This window comes from Bombyx mori, chromosome 1 (genome assembly GCF_030269925.1).
Source record: "Bombyx mori chromosome 1, ASM3026992v2".
NCBI classification, from domain to species: Eukaryota; Metazoa; Arthropoda; class Insecta; order Lepidoptera; family Bombycidae; genus Bombyx; species Bombyx mori.
The window spans coordinates 17,846,907-17,873,005 of NC_085107.1; the positions used below are offsets into that span (position 1 = coordinate 17,846,907).

A 26,099-nucleotide genomic window follows, 5' to 3' on the forward strand; every position below is an offset into this window, starting at 1 on the left:
GAAATTATAATTAAAATATATATTATATGTACCCTTATGAATATTTTTTGCATTAACCATGGACGTTCACGTGCAAACATTTCCAGTTTTTTAAAGGCAAAATTTACATTTAAAATGTTACAGGATCGTTTATCGATATCGATTGAGAGACGATTGTATTGCGTTACGTCACTAACCGAAGATTAATTTTAGGACTTAAAATGCAAATAACATTTAGAAAACATTAACGATAAAACTTATTTCAGATGTTTCCTTTTTGTTGTGTAAGTCTTTATCAATTGGATCAATTCACGGTAATTTTAATAATAGAGCGCGAACATTTTTTCTTTTTATTCTTCCTTATTAATAGATACTCTGAAAGAATACTATAAGAGACGCGACGGAAGCTAGACCCGCGCACGGTAAAGGCAATTAATTAAAAAACGTTTGAGCGAACAAATGACATCACAGCACTCCGAAAGCAGTACAGCAGACTGTATGGTAGATCCACTCGATGCATAATCCGATTTCCTGGGTCGATTTGACGTAACGAACATGCAATTTACGAACGTAACATCTCGAACCACACAACGCAAACCAGTCACGGTCATTTTGTTACATCTGCTATTGAGTTTTTATTACAAACCTAATGATTATTTAGTTATTTACCAACTAATAATCGATGTTAATTCAGTTCAAGATAAATATTGTGAATTACTTTGTGAATCAATTTACTTGGATCCCCTGATCTTAGGCATTCGATCTTTCTAACTGTAACTACTATCAGTCAATCTATACTAGTCTATACTAATTTATAAATCTACAGTGGTTTGTTACGGTTGTTCCGTTATAACTACTGAACCATGCATCCGATTGACTTGAAACTTGGTATCCGTGTAGAAAATACATGTATTTAATGGATACGCTAATATTTATATGAGTGTTGAACTCCCTAATAATAATGACAAAATAAATAATAATATTAATTTTAATTGCCCATCGAAGCGGGCGAGTACGGCTAGTATCAAATATACTCGTATATTTTAACAAACATGTTTATGAATAATGTTAGTTAAATATTTTAAAGTAACTTTTAGAGAATGAGTACTCAGCTTAAGCTTTCAACATTGTAGCGGTATGCTGATATATTTTTTTACAAAATTATTTGCTCTCAAATCGAAATGATCGCAACGTCACTGTACCAGAGTCTAGAAAAATGACACTTAAGACCAATAGAACTATTACCGAAATTGCATGTTAAAGTACTATCGACCTCCTATCTTAAAAGCCGCTTACAGCCGTGATAAAATATGATGTGTGAGCGAATTGTCGAAAATAGTTCGATTCTGCAATCCACCTTGTTACCTGAGCAATTGGATCGATAATACCATGACGACACGATTGGGTAGATTTATGTTATGTAGGTAACGTACTATTTAATGTGTACTGACGTCTTCGAAATATGAACTATCGTTTTAAGGCGCAATATTTTCTTTAATACTATAGTAGTAACAAAATACTGGTGGTAGGACCTCTTGTGAGTCCGCACGGGTAGGTGCCCTGCCTATTTCTGCCGTGAAGCAGTAATGCGTTTCGGTTTGAAGGGCGGGGTAGCCGTTGTAACTATACTGAGACCTTAGAACTGATATCTCAAGGTGGGTGGCGCATTTACGTCGTAGATGTCTATGGGCTCCAGTAACCACTTAACACCAGGTGGACTGTGAGCTCGTCTACCCACCTAAGCAACAAAAAAAAAAGAATTCACCAAATGTACCATTTCGAATTAATTGCTTACTAAATAACGGCAAAATCTTTCGGATGCTTTTCCAAAAACTATAAGGTTTACTGACTTCTTAAATTTTAGGCTGTTATGGAACATATTTCGATTGATATATTCTCTACAAGCGGATTTGTGGATTTACATATTTCTATTTTATTACTTTATGAAAAATCAGTTGAAGGCAGTAATCAAGGGATTGAATAACTACACAATAAGGCGAAAAGGGCGGGTGTAAAGTTCAGCGGGTTGTTGACGTGACATTTATATTACCTGTCTAAACTAAGTCTTAATAGTATAATACGAAATGTTATTTTTTTTGTTACATTCACTTTAGACCTTTCGAATTTGAATTATTAACAATAATGATAATATAGCGGTATACGTCCGTGAAAACATTTCCAATTACGTCAATTTTCAGTTAAAATTTACTATCAGTATTATTTATTATGTATGATACTAATAGGCTGATACAATATAGTAAATTTTATTTTTAGTAATATAAATAGTATTATTAATATTTTAGAATTTAAAATTAAATGAATTAAATTCGATTTTCAAAGGAAAACCTCTTTTTTTCTAAATCATACATCAATCATTTTTCTTACTGGTTAAGCAGAAAAACAAACATTGTACGAACAAATTGACCATTGCATAATCTTGTATAGTTGTCAGCACTTACCTTGTGCAGACGTTGACACCTACAACACTTCTTAGTCGCAAACATTTAAGACCTGTGTCTTTCACGCTTTCAGAAGCATAGTAAGCCATTGTGATTATTATGAAAACGCTTGTAGCAGATCATTTTAAATCAGACACTCAATAAACTGTATTAATACTCCGCATATTTCACATAATTCTTTTTATTGCTTAGATGGGTGGACGAGCTACAGTCCACCTGTTAAATGGTTACTAGAGCCCATAGACATCTACAACGTAAATGCGCCACCTACCTTGAGATATAAGTTCTAAAGGTCTCAAGTATAGTTACAACGGTTGCCCCATCCTTCAAACCGAAACGCGTTACTGCTTCACGGCAGAAATAGGCTGGGTGTTGGTACCTACCCGTGCGGACTCACAAGAGGTCCTACCACCAGTAAAAAAATAGATTGCTTTCCTCAGAACTGGGCAACCTGTCGCTAAATACTCGAACGTTTCGCAAATTTAAGTAATCAGTACTGGCTAATTAATCGATCGGCGTGTTTGGGAACGAAACTAGCTCGTTAGCAGAAGCGAGGAAGCGACCCCGGAATCGAAAACTGCCTGAAGCTCAGAACTAAAAATTTAGGTTAAATGCTTTAGGCCTGACTTTAAAACATGGGACTTTTGGGTTGGGAAATCGAAACCAACGATCTTTGGTCTTATTGCCCCATTCATTAAGTGCCAGTAGATACTCGGACTTCAAGGACATCCTTATACAAGAACCGCGTGTCAGTGAATCCTTCAATAAATCGAATACTTATGACCGTGCTACTGATTTTCGGCTAACATTAATCAAAATTCGTAGTCAAACAGACGTGATGGGCATTGATCATTTTTTTCCATTTTAATTGATCGAAAAACCATTTCGAAGAATAGGTTAGTTGATAACAAAAACTCATTTTTAATGAAAAATAATCTTTAGTCAGCAATATTCTTAAATAAGATTGACCTTTTTTTGTCCTGAAATGACGTCATCATTGACTTAATTCAAATATATACTTTAGCCTATGTTTTTACCCTGTGTACGATTCAAATGTCAGTTTTATTATGATAATATTGTTAACCTCAAAACACTTTTCTAATTTCAATTGAAAGGATAAAGAATGAAAGGAATACTATGCCTATACTATGAAGGTTTTTTTAAGGCAACGATTCTATTTGCTTTATGCCGCTCATGATGTCATCGCCTTGAAAAGCCATGAAATTTTGAATTAGTTTAAAGTAACTTATTAGTAGGCTTAACGTATTAGTTTAAGAATAAATATATTGAAATTTTAACATAGTCAATTTTTAAAAACATTCTTTTTTCAAATCAATGCGTATTAAATGAGTGTTGTTATTCGCGGGTTCGAATGACGCGTCAGCCATCTTTTCTTTAAATGCGGAGTCATCAACTGTAAACTTACAAAAATGACAAGCCTACCTTGAAAAAACAAACACAGTTTTCCGTTTACGATAAACAGTAAACTATTCGCTTTTAAAAATAGAGAACAGTTAGCACACACCATGTTCGTGTTATATATAAAAACTAGCGACCCGCCCTCACTTCGCTTCGGAAACAATAAAACACAAATGAAACCAAAAAAAAAAAAAAAAAATTAAAAAAAGGAGTCTATGTTCATCAGGGACAATGTCGGCTTCTAATGGCAAAAGAATTTTTCAAATCAGTCCAGTAGTTTCGGAGCCTATTCGAAACAAACAAACAAACAAATCTTTCCTCTTTATAATATTAGTATAGATTACTAGCGACCCGCCCTCGCTTCGCTTCGGAAACATCAAACCAAAAAAAAAAATAATTAAAAATAGTAGCCTATGTTCATCAGGGACAATGTCGGCTTCTAATGGAAAAAGAATTTTTCAAATCGGTCCAGTAGTTTCGGAGCCTATTCGAAACAAACAAACAAACAAATCTTTCCTCTATAAAATATTAGTATAGATAAGTATAGAAAGAAGATATCATTTATTTATTTATTCTAATGAAAACAACTAGATGAGTGTGTTCAGTGTATTATTTTTGACCATTTCAAAACCTTTACCTAGCAATTAATCCAAATAAACATGAACTACACAATCTAAGATAACAAACGAATCTGAATAAATAAAACAGAAATATATATTTTTTTTAAGTCGACTTAATGCTTAATGCATTAAAAACAATTTTTGACCGAGTAACGAAACATAACAAACATTGTTTTTCAAATATTAATACAATTTAAAACGGCAATAACTAAGCTTTTGATACACCGCAGTCTGCCTTTGTTGTCCCGGCATATTACGGTGACCACAATATAGGTGATCCTATGCAGGAATAAAATTTGTATGCATAAGATTTTAAAATGACAGTAAACATTGAGACCACATTGCGTATGAACGCGGTTTGCTAATACTTACTTGAGTTTAGACTAATGTGTGTTATACTGCTGTATTTTTTACTACTGGTTTTTATTAAAATACACTATGACATTAAATACATGTGTTCAGATGAAGCAAACTATCACAGTTCGCAAGCAGTGGAGCAAACCAAGGCAGACTTTTAATTCGTACAACATTTATATCTTACTAAAACTACCTTATTTTTAATACAACAATTTCAAATCTACTAACACTTATAAGTAATGAAAAAGACGTCTTACATCAGTCAGCCAGGCAACTACATACGAAATAAAAAACGGTTCATGCGTTCGGGACTGTCCCGTTCAGACTGAAGCTGATGGTCACCGTACTCATTAAAAAGATAAGATAAAATAAGACAAAACTTATCTATTGTTTAACAATGTAATTGTGTATGTTAATTAGATTAAGAACCGCGTTAACGCTAATGTTTTGCAATATTATTGTTAAGAAATGGACACGAACTTTAATGCCAATCGGTTTTATATATAGAAATTTTGAAAAATTCATTTCTAAAATAACTTCGATAGGGGTTTTTGTATAATACAATTTGTTAATAAGTTATGAACATCAAAGTTACGATGCGTAACTAAAATCAAGTTCCGTCAAGTTATCGCAAATATTAAAACGATTTTATTCTTTATTAAAATTGTATTTTTTTTTAAATGGAATAAGAAAGCGGACTTTTTGAAAATATATCTGTAAAATCATCTAAAACGACCCAGAAGCGCAAGACGATTTATAATCTAACACAAGTTCCACAGTCATATATATTTTCTTCAAGTGTTCACGTCCCAAGATGGTTTTAAGCAGTTTTATAACTTATAGATGTCTCAATAGGAATGCCGATGCCTAATTTTGAAATAAAATTTCAGGAATAAAAACTAATGATATAATTCAATATGTGATCATCAACGTACTTCTTGTGACATAATCATCAATTTATTTTATTCTCAGAGTCACAGCCGAACTTCCCGCAGTCCCGTTAAAGATTTCCTTAAACACCATTCGTTTAATTAGCGGAACCAACACCAATTCTCCCTTACGAGAACTAGTAATCCACGCAAGATAACAAAACGGAATTTTAAACAAAATCGTAACAACATTTGCGACTTTCAGAACTAAGGGTAACACAATTTAACATTTCTAGGAAAGGGGGACAATTCTAGCCGACGAAAAAAAAAACAAGAAATACCATGAAGACAGCGATAGGATAGGATAGTGACATTTACCATCGGATGCATACAGATTAACGTCACTATAACACATACAACTCAATATACTGACCTGCTGATACCAATAGGCATGTACCTAGCACAAAAATATTTAAATTAGTTATTGTTATTTACAATTCAAACAATATAAAAATGAGCAGTGTACGTTGAATTCTGTTAATTACTTACACGACACTTCATCGCCAAATCATTGTTCATTCGAAGTGTAAAACAACGTTCTTTTTATTTTCAACTTCGCTATCCATCGATGGTTAGATACTGCGCCAACTCCAATTAAGCATAGAGCAGCTTAGTTTTGAATATCGACTGTGACATTTACTTACTTAATCAGACAGATACTTAATCTTAAATAAATAATTTGGATTTTCATATTTACAACAAAAGCAGGCAGTAATTAATGTCAAATCAAAAGGATTTTTGGGGCACATAAAAGCAAATCAAAAACAACTTTAATGAGACACTTATTATAATACTTATCGTATATATTAAATTGTTCTTCTTCTTTTTCTCCACCTTATTCCACTAGGTGGGGTCGGCACAGCTAATTTTTCTCTTCCATTCTCTTCTATCAGCCGTCATTTCAACACTCACTCTGTCATATCGTCATTCACACACTCCATCCATGTCTTCTTCGGTCGACCTCTTCCCCCTCTACCTTGCACTACCATTTCCATACATCTCCTAGTCCCCTGCATCTTCTCTCTACGCATCACATGTCCATACCACGCTAATCGTCCGCTCCTTAATATATTAAATTGAATTGCTCAAATCAACACTTTAAAAGTGTCCAATGTGTAGTAACTTTTCGCGATTTACAATGAAAATATGTTTTTTTTTTATCCCAAATTTACTATTACAATCCGAGTTTCGTGTTAAGAGAACAAAAAACGCATTTACTCAGAGCATTATTAAGCGTGTTGACATAAGCCGAAATCTTCACACTACACTCCAAAATTTAGTTTCCTGCTCACACCTGCAGCGGTTGCCGGTAGTGCGAGTGGGAACACGTTTAAATTAATTTACGTACTTATAACCATTCGCCCACGTACTGTCAACATATAACTCTTATTCGTATGAACTAGCACTTTTTTTTTGTTTTAAATTACAATAAACAGATACGCCGTGTGTGCATTGGCTTAATTACAGGCCAGAACAGCCGACGTTTGTCTTGTACAAATTTTCTTAGTCTCGTGTTGATAAGCATTTCTAAACTCATTCGTATTGTGTAATGTTTTACCGACAACGATTTTTTTATTTTCAAAGACCGGTCTTTTTATGATATCGATTACGTAGCCACAATATTTTTTGGTATTTGCTTTAGTTTAGATTAGCCAACTTAGGATTTGGCTTCAGAGGATCACTGCGAAAAACCCAAATCCGGTAAGGTTAGTGAACTGTTTTTTTTCCAATTTTTTAAAACAATAGCTTGTTTGGATGAGTTGTTTAATAATTTCGTATCAATTTAAAAAAACACATAGCGTAATTTCAGCAAAAATATTTTGATGCGATTCATGATAACTTTAAATTAAATACAAAAATAAATATTAACAAATTAATGTAAAATTTCATTGTGATTTTGTATCTATGTTTTTTGCATGGTATTATTATTGACCTCTTTTCTTTCGAGCGAATCCTACGGTACTTTGGGCACATGGATATATTGCTAGAAAATACGGAGACAATCTAGAAAAACTGATGACGATTACTAGCAACATTAAGGGGAATCGATCGCGGGGGCGATCTCAGCATCCTCGGTTCCAATGCTCTCCGAGTAGCCGAAAAGAGGAAGATATAGCACAATATCGTAAGAAAGAAACTCATGGATGGAGGTAATCACGAACCTCAGTCACGAGGAGTAAAACTGAAACAGGAGGATTATTTGACCTGTGAAATTAACTTAAGCCTTAGGAGATCTTAGGCTTCGCTCCAAGAAATAAACTCTGTAGAAATTAGTAGCTGCCATAGTGGAGATTGAACAAGCTATATTGGATGTAAATGATTTCAGGACTGGTAAACTCTATCCCAGCGGCGAGTGAAGAAATACGTAGTACCATAAAGGATATAACAACTGGTGCAATTATATCAAGAATCGCAGCAAGTGCATTTTTTTAAACACGTGTCCACGACCGCTTTCCACTGTTAAGGAAAGACGTTTTTTATCTTAATCACGATTTAAAAATATAAAACCTTGAATATTATGTTATAAACTGCCTTCGGAATACTTCACATACATCACTAAACTGATCGATGTAATTGGATTGTCATCACAAATTTACTATAAAGTATTGCAGGCTGCGTAGGCGTAGCTAGAGGACTACCTACTCATTAGTAGGACACAAGAATTACCACCGCCCACCACAAAGAAATAAAATCTATATTAGAAAATTAAATAGTACGCCATTCAGAAGTGACATTTCACCTAGCCTTGACTACGTCAATATAACGTTTGCAAATGTTTTAATTATTTGCACTGTTGCAATAGTTCCGCTTTTTAATACGCTTTTATTAGCTTCAGACGTATGTATGTTTGTAACGGAATCTTTAGACTATTATATTAGACTATTATAGATTATAACTATTATTTATTTTTCGAAGGAGAATAGAGATAAGTAACCCTTAAATATGTATTTTTTTCTATACCCATCTATTTCTCTTTTTTCAATACATAATATGTCGTCTAGATATAATCAATAATCGTTCGCTGCGAAAGATTTTTTAACGTTTTCTTAATTCAAATAAGTCATCATCATCATCGTTATCCTGCCCTTCTCCCAGTCACCTGGGGTCGGCGCAACATGTTTGCTCCTTCCATACTCTTCTATCATATACCATTTCTTCGCTCACTCCCCTCCTACCCGTATCGTCTTTCACACAATCCATCCATTTCTTCTTAGGTCTACCTCTTCCTTAATTCAAATAAGTATTCGCAAACATTTTATATTATTCATATATTGTTTCTGAAACAATGCTATCGACGAGAACTCACATTAACACGACATAGTTTTGATTTCACGCTTGAATAAATATTAATTGAATTTTATTAATATTTCTAATCAAATTCATTATACGGCCGATAAGTTTTGTAATTTTATCGATTTTAACATATATTTTTTTATGGTTTAATAAAAATTTTAAATCCTAGTTCGTAATTTAATTGCAATTTAGAAACTATTCGAGAATAATCTATTTCCAGCGAAAGTACTTGTCACATATTATTATGGGAATCTATTAGAAAACTTAAGATATAACTAAATAAATAATGATCTTGCAATAGAATGAGAAGAATAATTTTCAGTTTTTAAATGAATTTGCTTCTAAATGTTCTATTTCAAATTTATTAATTCACAATTGAATACAGAACAATGATTGTTAAGAGAACTATTAATTATTTTACAACGTAATCTAATTTAATTTTTTAATTAAATTTTACTGTGGTAGGACCTCTTGTGTGTCCGGGCGGGTAGGTACCACCACCGCCATATTTCCACGGTATTTCTGCCGTGAAGCAGTAATGGGTTTCGGTTTGAAGGGTGGGGCAGCCGTTGTAACTATACTGAGACCTTAGAACTTATATCTCAAGGTGGGTGGCGCATTTACGTTGTAGATGTCTATGGGCTCCAGTAACCACTTAACACCAAGGGGGCTGTGAGCTCGTCCACTCATCTAAGCAATAAAAAAGGAAAAAAGTTCAGAAGATACTTTTCTAAATAATTACATATTAAAGAGTAAATAGCTTCATTACCGCACGTCCGCTTTCGACGTGGAAGTTACTCACACAAATTAAGGGCTTAAATCGTAAAATAGTTAGGTCATACCGTATTCACAGTGAGCTAGTAATGAACGCTCGGTGCATGAATCACGCCTGTTACAAATGCTATAACCCGGTTTATCTTTATTAGCGGACGATTGTCGAGCACTTGTTAGGTACTTGCATTTCAAAAGTTAGCATTTTTTTTTTTTGTATTTAAATTTAGGAAAATGAAACTAAACACACATACATGTATAGTTTTCCTCACAGTTTTTGCGAGTCGCAAACCTAATCTAAACTAATGTTACAGTTACTTCAGTTTTTTTATTGTTAATTTAATTGAATATGCAATTTCGAAAAGGGCACATCTCTGAAAATGTAAAATGTTCAGGAAATGAAAAAAACGGATTATTTTCTAAGGCAGTGTAAAATTTAAAATATTATCTTTTGAGATATATTTTAGTGTTAATTAGCAATTGAAAATTACTGGAATTATTATAAAATGGGTGTAGGTAAACCTCAAAACTACATGTATATGCAAGTAGCATTTCAAAAGTTAGCATTTTTTTTGTTTTTAAATAGGAAATTGAAACAAAACACACATGTGTAGTTTTCCTCGCGGTTTTCGCGAGTCGCAGACGTAATCTAAGCTAATGTTACAGTTACTTCAGTTTTTTTATTGTCAATTTAATTGAATATGCAATTTCGAAAAATGGCACATCTCTGAAAATGTAAAATGTTCAGGAAATGAAAAAAGCCTGATTATTTTCTAGAGCAGAGTAAAATTTAAAATATTAACTTTTGTGATATATTTTAGTGTTAATTAGCAATTGAAAATTACTGGAATTATTATAAAATGAGTGTAGGTAAGCCTCAAAACTACATGTATATGAAAAAACGTATTTGACAAAATATGCGACATGTGCCCTTTTCGAAATTGCATACTCAATTGTTTTCGATGTTTCGACTTGCTGACCAGTTTTCGTGGTCACGGACGACTCAAGTACTTAAAAGTAATACGATATAGTAGTTTTTATTACCAAACCAACATGGAGTGACTACATTTTTTTTTAATTATGTATGTAAATATTTTTTATATGATCATTAGAGCTTACAGTCCACAGAAAGAAGAGGCAAAACTTCTCGTGACGGAGCGAAAGGTATTGAGAAAAATACTAGGACCAGTTCGGAAAGAAGACGGTTCTTGGCACGTCCGGAAAAATAAGGATGTGGAGAGGCTTTTTGGTGAGCCAAATATTCTGGGGGAGATGAAGGCACGGAGGCTCGGATGGCTCGGACATGTAGTACGTATGGAGCAGGATCGGGCTGTGAAACGGGTGTACACGGGTGTACCGGAGGGACGCTGCCCCGTAGGGAGACCCAAGTACCGCTGGTGTGACGCTGTGGAAGGAAATTTACGGGAGCTCCAAGTGTCGGACTGGCAAGGTGTTGCGCAGCGCCGGGATGAATGGCAAAGGTTATTGTCGGAGGCCAAGACCCACTTCGGGGTCATAGCGCCAGCTCAGTAGTAGTATTAGAGCTTAGATATGCTCGTGTATTCTGTTACGTTTTTATTTAGGCAAAACATGTGCGATTAGTATTAAGCACGTCATCGAATTCGGGAATTCATTGCCCGCGTGGTTGTATTACACAAATGGGTAATAGAACCAGTCCTTCTTGAAGCTCTACAAAATAAACTTGCTACTAATCCACCCTTTTATTTCAAATTGATTAAGTAGAATTTGTACTGATCTTCTAATGTCCTTCTTTTTTTAAACACTGTTTTTCAGAATATAAGTAAAATGATCACGATATCCAGTGCGTTTTTATTATTATTAGCAGTAGTCCTACAGACACAGCCCACTGAGTTTCTCGCCGAATCTTCTCAGTGGGTCGCTATTTCGATCCGGTGATAGAGTCTGCGAAGCACTACCCTTTTTAGGACTGCAGTTAGCAAATTATCTCCGGTTGAGCCTGTCAGCTCACCTACCCTTCCACCCGAAGCTAGAATAGTCCCTTAGGCTATCAGCTAATAGGTAGGGAAAGAAATTTAATAGTAATGGACATATGGCGTTATTGATTATGTTGGCACTGTGGTTATGTTACACTGTTTAATATGAAAATGATCACTATCACTAGGTAGGTAGGAGGTCTTGCGGACATGCCTATTCCTACCGCAAAGCCGTAGTGCGTTCCGGTTTGAAGGGTGGGGCAACCATTCTACAAATAAAACTGAGATTTAGAAATCATATCTCGAAATAGGTGGTCGCATTTACGTCGTTGATCTATATCGGTTCTAATAAGCATTTAACACCAAGTGGGCCGTGAGCTCGTTCACTCGTCTATACCATAAAAAAATGGAATTCCAAGCTGAAATCCACGCGTACGATGTCGCGGGTACAGCTAGTACAGAATAATTTGCATGACCAAAATACAGTTCTATCATATGGTTCGAAAATCACAAAGCAATGTAAAACGTGTGAGGATAATAAATAAAATAACTTCACACCATTTACGTTAAAAAAAATACAGGGCACCGTCAAAAGCCTTTTTTTTTTTAAAAAAAAAGCACTCGCATTTACGTTAAAACACTTTAGACTAATTGAGTTAAGGAGCTCAAGCTCACAGTCTAATTCTGAATGCGTTTTAAATGTGTACGTGAACGTAGTGTTTGCTTAAAAAAAGACATCGCGAATTCTAAAAGCGATCCGTGTTAATCGGACCTTTATACTTAGTTTTAAGGTTTACATTCCGAAAGCAGGCCAGAGGCTTGATTGTGTGTTAGTGATTTTGCTTTTTCTAAATTGACGCTCATATTTTATAAGAGGCAGATTCATTAACGATGACTTTACTTGTAACTTTTCCTGGTAAAACGACATTCAATCGGATTCTACAATGAAAAAAAAAAAAAAAAAAAAAAGGAATACAGAAAATTTAACACATTTCATTGCTTCTTGTGTCGTTCACATGATTTGGTGTACGGTTCAAACACATGGCCATCTATATATTAATACGTGAAGCAAAAACTTTGTATCCCTTTTTACGAAAACTGTGCGGACGGAGGAGTATGAAATTTCCTACACTTATAGATAATATAGAGAAGGAGTGCACAATGTTAATATTTTTTTTAAGATAATGCATAAAAGATACATTAAATCAATAAAGAAAACATTACGCATACTACCATGTATTTGACAATTGACGCACACACGCATTCATACTATTTATTTATTGTCAAACTTTTGTTCTTGACGTCTGTTGTCAAATTGAGAATAGATTAAATATTGTTTGTCTTTATTAATATTTTTCTATAGGGTAGTCTTGGCGAAATTTGTGATTACAGAAGTTTAATAGTCTTTGAAAATAGAATCATAATAGTATACAAACTTGTAATTTCAATTAATTATAGTCGAATATCGACTACTGCGGGACCTCTAGTTATTTTAATTTCATAATTTCCGAAATTTAGACTCGTTCGAATACATTTGAATATTTTTTCTAACTACCGTCCAATATTGTATGGTAATGTTTAATGTATATTAACATTATCTTTGGGATCTGGCTGTTAATTTGACTTGGAGTTTCATTTTCATGACAATTCACGCAATGTAATGTAAACGAAACGAAACGAATATTAAAAATTAAAATAATGAAGGTGCGACAAAACCGTAAAAGTTTTTTTGTAATTACCCCGATATATATTTTTATTTTACGTTCATAAATTTATAGAGTTGTATAGATATTTTAGTGAAGGCGTTCATTAAATGTGTAGGTAATACATATTCTACATAGTTATATGAACACGAAATCGAAATAAAAAAGATTTGCTTCATTACTGGTGGCAGACACCTCTTGTGAGACCGCACGGGTAGGTACCACCGCCCCGCCTATTTCTGCCGTGAAGCAGTAATGCGTTTCGGTTTGACTATACTTGCTAACTATAACTATAACCGTTGTAACTATACTGAGACCTTAGAACTTATATCTCAAGGTGGGTGGTGCATTTATGTTGTAGATGTCTATAGGCTCCAGTAACCACTTAACACCAGGTGGCCTGTGAGCTTGTCCACCCATCTAAGCAAAAAAAAACCATAGATAAGCACATTCAATCAAATGTCAGACAGGTATAAATTTTTCATAAATATATTTAAAGGGGACGAAGCGCGTTTCCGCTTTTCCGTTAAAATATGTACAGTCAGACAAACAGGTAGATACTAAAATTGTAAATGACGATTCCGAGACGCGTCTGTATATTTGCATTATTCATTTATTACGTATGTACGCGTTGGATAAAAATGTATTCGCTTTTTTTTTTAAGCATTTATTTAAATCGTTGGCACGTTTGTCTACTGACCAATGTGTTATTTATTTATTCAATGGAATATAACAGAGATTTATTTTATTAGATTAATTATTTTTTATTAGATTAATTTATTATTAAACACTTGACTTCCAAAGGTTTTCACGAAGGCAGATGTTAGAGTAGTTATTTATTTTGTTCAAAGTACATCTTTAGATTTTTCGTCACTTTGAAATTTGGAAACAGTTTCAAATTTTTAATTCTGAATACATCGTTGATGGAATTCTAATCTGCGTTCAAAAACACTACGCTTTATTCTTAATTGAAGTTTTCAATAAATAGAATTTGCGCAAAATTTTCGTTACCTGTGTTACTGTCATGTTATTAAACTTTTTTTTTTAATTACTAATAAATCTGGACAAGTTTACGGTCCACCTGATGATGAGTGGTCACCGGAGCCGATAAACATTAATGACGCATGTTAGCAAATCCCGCCCCTTTTGATTGAGCCTTTGCTCGCCCACCTGTCCTGGTGAAACTGGAAAGGCCTCCGGGCCATCAGCAATCACTCAATCACAAAAAAAATGCTTTTCATTAGAAAAAATGGTACCTGTCTGCGGATTCGAACACCGGCTCAGTCGCATCGCTCGATACGAATGCACCGACCGTCTTATCTTTTAGGCCAGGATGACTTCATAATAATAATTGTTAAATGTCATTTTAGACTTTTCTTCTTCTTTTTCTTCACCTTATCCCACTAGATGGGGTCGGCACAGCAAAATTTTCTCTTCCATTCTCTTCTATCAGCCGTCAGCTCAACACTCACTCCTCTCTCTCTCTCATATCGTCATTCACACACTCCATCCATATCTTCTCCGTTCGACCTTGTCATTTTAGACTATCTTAAGAATATTAGGATGACTTCATAATTGCTAAATGTCATTTTAGACACTTCTTCTTCTTTTTCTTCACCTTATCCCACTAGATGGGGTCGGCACAGCAAATTTTTCTATTCCATTCTTTTCTACCAACCGCCAGCTCAACACTCACACCTCTCTCTCTCATATATCTTCTTCGGTCGACCTTGTCATTTCAAGACTGTCTTAAGAGTTCGTGTCCGTATAAAACGAAAAACCAATTGGTAAAACATGCAACGATCACTCTCGCCTCCCAGTTATACCGTCAATCACATTTAAAAGATATACAATACTCCTAAAGTGTAAAGTATACAAACATTACGTTATGAAGATTATTAGTGATGAAAGACTTACAGCACAATTCCCTCTCGAAGCAGACGATCATTATAAAATTACTCGTTGAATGGAGCGCAACAAGAAAATTAGTTTACTTCTGATGTGATAAATACCATACCATTCAAAGAGTTTCAATTGTACATATATGTATATAGAGTTTTCTCCTTAGTGTACTTTGAAAGATATGTATTTTATAATCAATATATACTGGCGGTAGGACGTCTTGTGAGTCCGCACGGGTAGGTACCACCACCTTGCCGATTTCTGCTGTGAATTTCTAAATATCTATGGGCTTCGCTAACCACTTAACACCAGGTGGGCTGTGAGCTCGTCCACCCAACAACGAAATAAAAATAAAAAATGTTAATGGAAGATCTCGATCCTGACGGATTTACTATTCAACTGTAATATATTTAGAGTATTTTTTAAGTCCTGCGTTCTATGAAAATTTTACATAAAACATTATCCCGAATGTACCCGACCCACATATCCATTACCTAGCCAAGGGCAACGACCCGTCGCTCACCTTGAGAAGGCGGCGGTGATTGAATAAACGGTTGTCCTACCCTTCATACGAAAGCCATTATAAGTTTACGGTAGTAATGCGAAGGCACCCACGCCTTGCCAAGTGACGCATAACACATACCTACCGAACTTTGCAAATGTATACTACACATAACAATATGTGGATATTTCATTTCGGAATTCGTAGATATTACATAAAATTATTATTATTTTAATAAAATAATATACTTGATTGTTTGTTTGTAAAATAATTTTAAGTCTGAAACAGATATAGCGGTATTTTATTAAAGAAAAAACACGACCGAATAATTTGTAACAGTTGAGAAGAGAACCGTAATCGCCAGCGCATGTCAAATGTAGCTTTTACCTACGTTAGCTAATATTTGCTACATCGACAACGGTAAAAGTTTTTTAATGAATTAAATTTAATGACATTAATGATTCTAAATAAACACCAATCACAACGTATGACGTCACATGTGGCTAACCGTTGTGTATTAATTTAATCTGTAATCGAAAATTGTTTTAATTTTTTGTATATGAGTGAACAGGTTCACGGTACAACCGGCGCTAAGTATTTACCGGAGTTTAGTATCTATAGTCGGAATCATTGCGCCACTTCGAGAAGGCGGCACGACATGAGAACCCTCTTGTCGTGGCCGCTGGAAACTACATACCCGATCCTGTAGACCGAATGGTAAACAGTCGACGTCGCCCAAAGCGCGACATTACGGATCCTCCCGATCCATTAACGGTACTTTTAGGCACCACAAGCACCGGTCAGCGTCCTCGTCGAACCCGTCGCTTGCGACGAAAGTTTCGACGAGCGAATTAACCCATAGACACAGCCCACTGAGTTTCTCGCCGGATTTTCTCAGTGGGTCGCGTTTCCGATCCGGTGGTAGATTCTGCGAAGCACTGCTCTTGCTAGGGTCAGTGTTAGGAACACTCCGGTTTGAGCCCCGTGAGCTCACCTACACACGTTAGGGAGAAGCTGAAATAGCCTCTCAAGGCTATCAGCATAGGTAGAAAAAAAAAAGAAAAAGTCCGCAGCTTATTTACGGGTACCTATCCAGGTGGCTCATAAAATCTGTGACTCACTCTAATATATATGATTGATCTCACTCATCGCGAGAGCATCGGTGTCGCAGGTTTCTGACTAATGCATGACCACGACCCCTCCGTCAAGAGTGTACGACTACGAAGAAGAAGATCCAGGTGGCTATACAATACCACCAACAAATACCAGTAGTGATCTCACTATACCGATATAATACTCATAGAACGCTGAGGAGTTCTACTGTGAACTAATTAAGTTGCTATTATGACACCCACGTGAAGAGATGGGATAGTACTATTCAAGGCGCACATCACTCAACCAGATTGTCGCATCGCTTAGTTTGGCCCCAAACGACGTCACGAATTTGTGTGTTGTGTGTTGTGTGTGTGTGTGTGTGTGTGTGTGTGTAATTTTGAAGAAATAAAAGTACATATTTTTTATTTCTTACAGAGAACAACGTTTTAATGAAAATAAATAAATCATAAGACAATACTTTCCCGTATACATTATATTATTCCCTAGACAATCAAGCAATCAATTTGAATTCAATCTCTTTATAAAGATAGGCGACGGGACTAATCTTACACATTTTAATTTTAGTTAACAACGTTGGTTAAATAATAGAGTATTCAATATTTTGTCTATTAATATTCAAATATTGCGAAACCGTGTTCCCCGAAAAATAGAATGAAAAATAAATTCAACCACCAATTACATATACCTATAGTAAAATATTATCGATTCCCAAAAATATACACACGAGATACGAACTATTCGATTTTTGTTTCATTCACAGTCGTCCATCATTACAACTAACGTATGTAAGTGGCGGACCATATAAATTTTATTTACAATAAAATAAACGGAATGGAATGGCAATAAAGCGTTCTTATCACCGCCGCGCCGGCTGTATTAAGTGAATTAATCGAACCAGCTATAATAAATATCGTTATCGGGAAAACTCTATACTAATCTATGTACATTATTATTTTTTTACCTTCTTTTTTTTTTAAATCAAAGCTATTTTTAATTACGAGTGGTTAATTGAAAAGCGATTGTGATAGGAATCAACGGATTGTGATAGTTTCGTGGATTCAAGGGATTATTTGTTTAACAGTTCTATTTTTTATTTTAAGAGTTAGTTTAATTTATTTATCTGTTTTTTTTAAATGAATATCAGCTGACCCGGCGAACTTATTTTATTGCTTATATCACGTCCCACGGGAACGTGATGAAAATATCCTTCTCCTGATTCTAAGCTACCTCCCCACCATTTTTCAGCCAAATCAGTTCAGCCGTTCTTGAGTTAGAAATAGTGTAACTAGCACGACTTTTTTTTATATATATAGATGAAATAAATATTAAGAGAGTTATAACATAGAAAACTCTTTACTGTAACCTGCAAGTTAGAAATAGAAAAATAGAGTTTCAATAATTAATTATGTTATAAAGGATTAACTAAATCATTTAGTAGGTGAAAGCTATGCTTCGTGGGCAAAACTTATATCTTGTAAACGATCGACCAAACATTTACGATTAACGACAGTGTGACGTCATCGACTCTTAGAAATAGGGGTGTCACTTGCAAGCAGCGTGTGCTCGAATAATTTGCAAAAGAAATTCCTTCTACAACTACAACTGTAATGCTCACTAGTGACCATTGATGGAATTGTTAAAAATCTGTCTATCAAATCTAATAAGTGCATTATGGTCGGCAATCTTATACCTTTAAACGAGCAATTCTTGTGTATATATATAATCTGAATCTCGGAAACGGCTCCAATGATTTTCATAAAATTTTGTGTACAGGGGATTTCGGGAGCGATAAATCGATCTAACTACGATTTATTTTCAGAAAATGTTGTTTTATTCGTGTTTTCAATAATTAACTTTATCGATAATCAACTTTATGACTTCCCGACATCTATTGGCGAATAATAATATTATTTTTCTTAATTGAGGGCAACTAACCGCTTCAAAAAAACAACAAGATGGCGTTATCAAAAAAAAAATCATCATCTAGTTTTATTTAAGAGATAACCGACCCAATTTACTATCAAAAGTTCAACGTGTCAAATGTGTACCAAAATGTCATCGAACCGGGATCGAACTTGAGGCTTTCTGCACGTCAATTTAGTATTAAGTGCTAATTTGTATGTACAAACAGTGCTAAATTGCATTTATCAAATTGATACTTACAAAATAAAATGTTCCACACGCGTACCATTTTACATATTGTAGCTTCAATAATAACTGGATTGACATTTTTATTATTCTTATTTTTCTAAGTTTCAATACGCTGTAAAGCTTAGCTGTGTAGCTATTTTTATTGATTTACGTAGTTAGACGAACTCACGATCCAATCCAAGTGAGATCCGAGTGATTACCAGATTTTTTTTGTATTACAACGCAAAAGTGACCACCCATCTTGATGCATGAGGCCGAAGTCTGAGGCTTCGTTATAGAAACAGGCAGGATAGCGGTAAAAGTGACATTTTTATTTTATTTTGTTGGATAGATAAGTGGACGATCTCACAGCCCACCTGGTGTTAAGTGGTTACCGGAGCCCATAGACGTCTACAGCGTAAATGCCGCCACCTACCTTCAGATATGGGTTCTAAATTCTCAGTATAGTTACAACGTCTGCCCTATACTTCAAACGCAAACCCATTACTGCTTCACGGCAGAAATAAGCGGGGTGGTGGTACCTACCCGTGGGGCCTCATCAGAGGACTTTCCACCAGTAATTACGCAAATTATAATTTTGCGACTTCGAACGACTTCGTCTCGATTTCATCTTATGTCAATTTAATTAATAGTAAAACTGACAAACGAATCAGCAAAGTCTCCTAGGTTGAAACCCCGTGAGCTCACCTACACGTCCGGTGAAGCTAGCATCACCCCTTGAGGTTATCACCAATTAAAGTAAAAAAATAAAGTTGATATTAAACCGCCAAAACTTTAATATTTTTAATTAAATACATTCTAGCTCACGTTAGCGGAATCCTACAAACGAATCATTAGTTACTCTGTGTGCAGTATAATAAAACGGTCAAGACCAAACTCCACGGTAAGCTTCGTCATTAGCTCCGTAAGCTAACAAAGCTTTTCGCTGACAGACACTTAAAGCAGAAAACTATCACCGATCAGACTACAAGGGGTAAGTAAGAAGGGGTCGTATTATAATTATTCTGATTTTATTATTTCATTCGATCATTTAAATCCGCCCTCTACGATTAGACGATGTAAAGATTGATTCATTAATCGAAAATTCTTTACAGACCGACTTAAACAAGACATTGAAAGCATAATAGTACTATAATTATTGCTATAACCCTTGAACATAATTATTCTTACAGTATATATTTAGAAGTAAAGTTGAATGTAACCCAAGTACCAGCTTAAATGTCTCTGTTGCAAAGTAAAAAAGCGGCGCAAAGGTCAAATAGTCTATTTGAAATTGACCACACAAATTTCGACCTTATCTTCTCTCGGTAAGGATGCATTCGTAAATCATTGATGTTGTATGAGCTGAAGTCATTTATTGACATCAACAAAAACAGACGAACGAGGTGGCAAATTGAGTTTTGTTTCCGTAGTCAACTAATAAAAGCTCAGGAAGACTCATTAATGACACGTGTCGACTATTAAATTTTGAAATGATATTTCGGCGTACCGAATCGGTAAAACCGTGATAATGCAATGTAATTTTGGAATATCTTGTATTCAACTGACACTGATAGATTCGGACGTAATACATTGGCATGTTTTATTTATTACTACGAGTATATTATGTAGGTTCAATAACTTTTTCCGTCGTCCACGATTTTCGGGATCTGCTCGAAGGCTATCATTGATTGAGAAAAATTTTCAATTTTCGAACAATTTTATATTAATGTCATTTACATCATAAATATCTGTGCGTCCGTTTTTGGGATGAAATAATTTTAAAAGTAAAAGGGAATTGTAGTCTAGAAGTATATATACCTACGAGAAAACTGTAATATTTTAATGGCATGTCCATCTATGTTGATAATATACAGATATAATATCACGAACTATTTGATAAACTCTAATATCTACCGCAAATTTGACTAAACATACTTCGGATCGTTACTTCGCCCCCAGTTTCTCGCTGTCTCTTGTCAGTGGGTCGCGATTCCGATCCGGTAGTAAATTCACCGAAGCACTGCTCTTACAAGCGCAGATGCTCGCAATTCTTTTGAATTCTTTGAGCTTGCTTATCAGTCAGGATGAAGCCAGAATTTCCCCACAAGGCGACTGTTAGTAAAAAGGAAGTAAGTCCGTAAATGTAATTTGCACGTATTGATCTAAAAAACCCGGCGTGAACCTAAATGAAATCGAAAATTATTTCAAAATAGTACATAATAGTTGTACTAAAACTTGTCAGACATTGACGGCTTCGAAACGTACAACCAATGATATTTTATATGTAAAAAGAAGCAGATATGTTTCAAGCGCACTTCAAGTGAAGACTCGAAAACAGGCCAATTGGGACGTTTCGTCTTTAGTCGAGTCTAAACAAATGCAATAATAATTTAACAAGTGCAATCGTTACAATTATAGCTATCTTTTTTACTCACGCGCTTATCCCATCTTTTGTGCTTTTCATTAATGCCACTTGTCAACATGTGTGTGCACTATATCGGTAGGTATGTAGATATATATGGCGCGATCAGATTTGAAGAGTCAGTTACTATGAAGATAACATATCTGTTGTACAAAAAATCATTGCGTACAACCAAAAAGGTTTGTATCGGTTAATTACGCGACTTAATTACAAAGCATCAGAAATTACACGCCGGATTGTAATCTAGTAGGCTACGTGAAATCAATCACTATCATTCGTTTTTTTTTTTTTTTCGCTCGTAAATATACCATTGAAATAATCTGCTATCATATTAAATATTTATTAAACAAAGTTATTTGATATTTGTCGGAGAGAAGTTAATTTAAATTTTGAATTTTTATTATTGTTAATCTATCCGTGTTGTCCGGTTAACCGTGGGACAACAATACGTCTGTGGGGTGAATTCGATATACCTAGTAAAAAATTTTACCGGTCACTGAACTAGACCATAGATAGACACAGTTCACTGAGTTTCTCGCCGGATCTTCTCAGTGGGTCGCGATTCCGATCCGGTGGTAGATTCTGCGAAGCACTGCTCTTGCTAGGGCTAGTGTTAACAAATTTACTCAGGATGGGCCCGTGAGCTCACCTACCCGTCCAGACGTATCTCGAATAGCCTCTTAGGCTACCAGCGAATACGTAGGGAAAAAAATTACTTTGTAAATAGGTTTCGTTAAGACAACAATAATGAGCCTAAGCATTTGTTGACTAAATTTTTTTATTTTTATTATTTTGTTTTTATTGCTTAAATGGGTGGTCGAGCTCACAGCCCACCTGGTGTTAAGTGGTTACTGGAGCCCATGGACATCTACAACGTAAATTCGCCACCCACCTTGAGATATAAGTTCTAAGGTCTTAAGTATAGTTACAACGGCTGCCCCACCCTTCAAACCGAAACGCATTACTGCTTCACGGCAGAAATAAGCGGGGCGGTGGTACCTACCCGCGCGGACTCACAAGAGGTCCTACCACCATACTTCTAAATAAAAATGAATGCTACTATGGTGTGCGCATCACTTGAGAACTGTTGGACAATAGGTATGAAAAGTCACCACCAATCGATCGAAAATAAATATATAGGAGTTGACATCTGTCATGAAAAAAATAAGAAGAGGGTGATTTTCTCGGCACGGACATTCTAATGCCAAATGCACGCCCAAGTCTCTACCTATTTTTCTACTTTACAATGAAAGTCAGTTTTTGAGGTTAGAAACGAGAATACGCTAAGCTCTTAACTGGTCTAAGCGAAACTAGGTCTTTCGTTAACAAAAGCATATTGTTTCATTATAATGAGTTTCAAGTTATCAACATTTGCAGATAAGAAAACGTGTATAGGCTCTGTTCTTAAGCAATTACCGTTCCTTTATTAAGCTTACTTTAATATTTAATTATTTCCTTTTTTACTAATACCTTTCTTTTTTTATTATATTTTTAACAGTAGATATGTATAACGAAAATTCTTTATTTATTTATTTTATATTAAATACAAATATATAATTCGACGCAATTATGAAAATTAGAACTGAAGGCTGATATTTTTTAAATTTGAATATGTTTATCAAAAATTGGAGCAACGTTTCTTCTTTTAAAAAAAAAATATGTCAATTTTTCCGGTTTTAGTTACGGATGTTAATATTAATTATAATTTATATAATGTGTTTCTGATAAAATAAAAATAAAACAATGAAAAAACACCGCTTAAAGTTCAGAAATTGTCTACCGAAGCAGCGGCACATCATCGAGGATGTCAATTCCCGACATAAAAGCCGTTTACGAGATTTTCATTCGCAGCGGGACGACAAAGCACCTTCTTCACAAACGCCTTACACAATAAAGACGCGACAACGCTAAACAACTCGATAGACGTGCTTCGTACAAAACCTATCGGACTATTACGGGTTGTATCAATAAATTTACCGTGTCTCAACAAATACGATAGGCACAGCGGGCATGTATCGTGAGCCAATTGTAATTAGGTGCCCTCCCAGCTGTTTGTCGTCGTTCTACATTTTATGTTAAGCATCGGCCGCGGTTCACGTACGGGAGGTTTCCATTAGCCGACACACCGACTACCTCTTAACCCCATGTCGACGCTCATCTTATTTTAATAAATTTAGACGTTATTGTTTACGATTTAGGTGTGTTTTCGATCATTTCATTTCTGAATTGTAACTAATAAGATTTTTACTAAATACAAACGTGATTTTAACTACTTAAGTGTTGTAATCACTAATCGATATTAAATGTTACTTTTTCATTTATGAGACAGTATTCGACGGTTCTATGTATGATGGAAAATTTAAAAAGAAAACAGCGAAATAAATTAATTAGATAGTGCGGATTCGGAATTATGCGACGAAAGGTGCGAGGGGGAGGGTTGAAGCGTCAGTCGGCGGGAAAACTAAACATAGGAAAATTAAGAGAGCGGACTCACCCTTTCTTCTTCGCGGATCATCTCGGCGATGCCAGGACGGATGTCGGCGTCGTCTGGCGGCATCGGCGGAGCAGGCGGAGCGGGCGGTGCGGCTGCAGCGGCGGGCTCGGCGCTCGGAGCGGGACTTGGGGTGGAGGCGCGTCGCCCGCGACTTTCCGAGAGGCGGCGTCGGGCTCGCCCAGGGGACCGCTCGCGACTTGCGGCGCGCTTGCTGGCTCGCGCCTCGGCGCCGACCAGAGTCGACGACGCATTCACGTCCGTGAGGCCGCGGATCTTCAACGCCTCGGCCACTTTCAACAGAGCCGGGATCTGGTCCTCGGACACGTTTATCTCACCGCGGTACATGTAGTACACCACCGCCTTCAAGTCACAGTATTTAATGTCGTTGTTCATTATGATGATCGGGTGCTGGCACGGGTTGTCGGTGAGCAACTCCTGGAAGTACGGGCTGCAGGCCGACAGCACCAGCTTGTGCGCTTTCAGTTTCTGTCCCTCGCAAGCAAGGGTCACATCGACGAAAAGTTCCGTCTGTAGCAGCTGATCGAAACAGCTGGTCAAGTTGCTCTGATAATTGTTCCATCGCAGGCAGAACTGTTGGGGAGTCCCTCGGTCCTCCATGGCGACGGGATCTTCTTCAGCCGGCATGGTGACGAGGGTCGGTGTCTTTCGTCGTAGGCGGCTCAGCACGAGCACCGGTGCCCGAACATGTGTGCCTGTAACGTAACGAGTGCTCAATGTCGGAGCGCAGCACGTACGACGCGGCCGAGGTATCGCGAGGCACTGAGCGGGTGAGGGCCGCGAGAGAGGCGCGGGGCGGCCGCGACTTGGGCGGGACGCTGTACTGTTCCTCCGGCGAATAGAAGGCCAGCTGCTGGCGGCACCACGCCTCCAGCGCCCTCGCCCCCGCCCCGCCCGCTTCCCGCCGCCCCCGCTGCGCCCGCGCACACACACACACACACACCACCTGCTATTGGCACACAGGCGAACGATACATCGTGACTCGATCATAACATACTAATAATTATTGACATACAAAATGGCACGGCTGTTAAATAGAAAAAGATAAACAGTTATAGAGTAGCGATACATTAATTGTCACTGAATTTGAAATGTCTTTAATTAAGGGTTATAATTGCAACAAAATAATAGAGTTGGAGATGTTTCTATTCATTAATTCAGTATAAAGTTCGTAATTAGGTACAGACATAAGTGAACTGCCTACACTTTACGTCGCATTCAAGAAATATTGTCTAATTAAACTTCATGAAGGACGACCAAGGCCTTAGGACAATGTATTTTGAAGTATGAACATATTATCGTGTGATGGGAATAGGCTATAGCAAATATGTAATGTTTCCTTGAAGCCAATTATTTTATAGCTCAGCGTACGTGAGCGGGGGCGCTGTACTTAAAATAAGCATTGCGAATGTGTCGTAAGTTACAAATACCATGGCGTCGTTTTTCCTAATTAAATAAAGTTTAAAGTACAATAACATAAAGACCCTTCTTGAGACATGAAGTTAAAGTTTATTGCACTGGAATAGGTGTCACCAATTAGTTTCGATCGGGGTCCGTTTTAAGAAATGAAATGATAGTCGCGGTTCGCACTACATTTTATGGAAAAAAAAAATTATTAAACAAATATAATAACGAAAATAATACAGGTATTTATTGCATATCTAAATGAGAAAAATAACATTTTATGTTACATACTATCTGTCTGATGTTTAAAGTAATATTTGGTACAAGCTATGGAAATAAAATTCTAGAGATATTCATTAGTAAGTCGAGATCAAAATTTATCTATACTAATATATAAATATCCGTAAAAAACCATTGTAGATTTATTAGAAATCTACAATGTTACGGATGTTCCGTTATAACTACTGAACCGTGCATCCGATTGACTTGAAATTTGGTATCCATGTAGAAAATACATGTACTTAATGGATAGGCTTAATATTTATATGAGTTTCGGACTCCCTACACCAGTTGCGGGGGCGTTTATGATGAAAATCTTTGTGGGGGTGAGAAACAATAATGT

General features: G+C 36.0%; 1 protein-coding gene across 4 annotated transcripts in view; it reads right to left on the reverse strand.

The window, feature by feature from the left end:
• The window catches only part of LOC101745447 (protein bric-a-brac 1), a 353,458-nt gene that overhangs the window by 256,464 nt on the left and 70,895 nt on the right, over positions 1 to 26,099 (reverse strand). For 3 of the 4 annotated variants that reach the window (XM_062670678.1, XM_062670679.1, XM_062670672.1), the window contains one exon: positions 24,056 to 24,768. In XM_062670678.1, the coding sequence (XP_062526662.1) occupies positions 24,056 to 24,700 (645 nt within the window). In that variant the 5' untranslated portion in view covers positions 24,701 to 24,768. Of the gene's footprint in view, positions 1 to 24,055; positions 24,852 to 26,099 lie in introns of those variants that run through there. The other variant, XM_012696345.4, reaches the window with a different exon arrangement.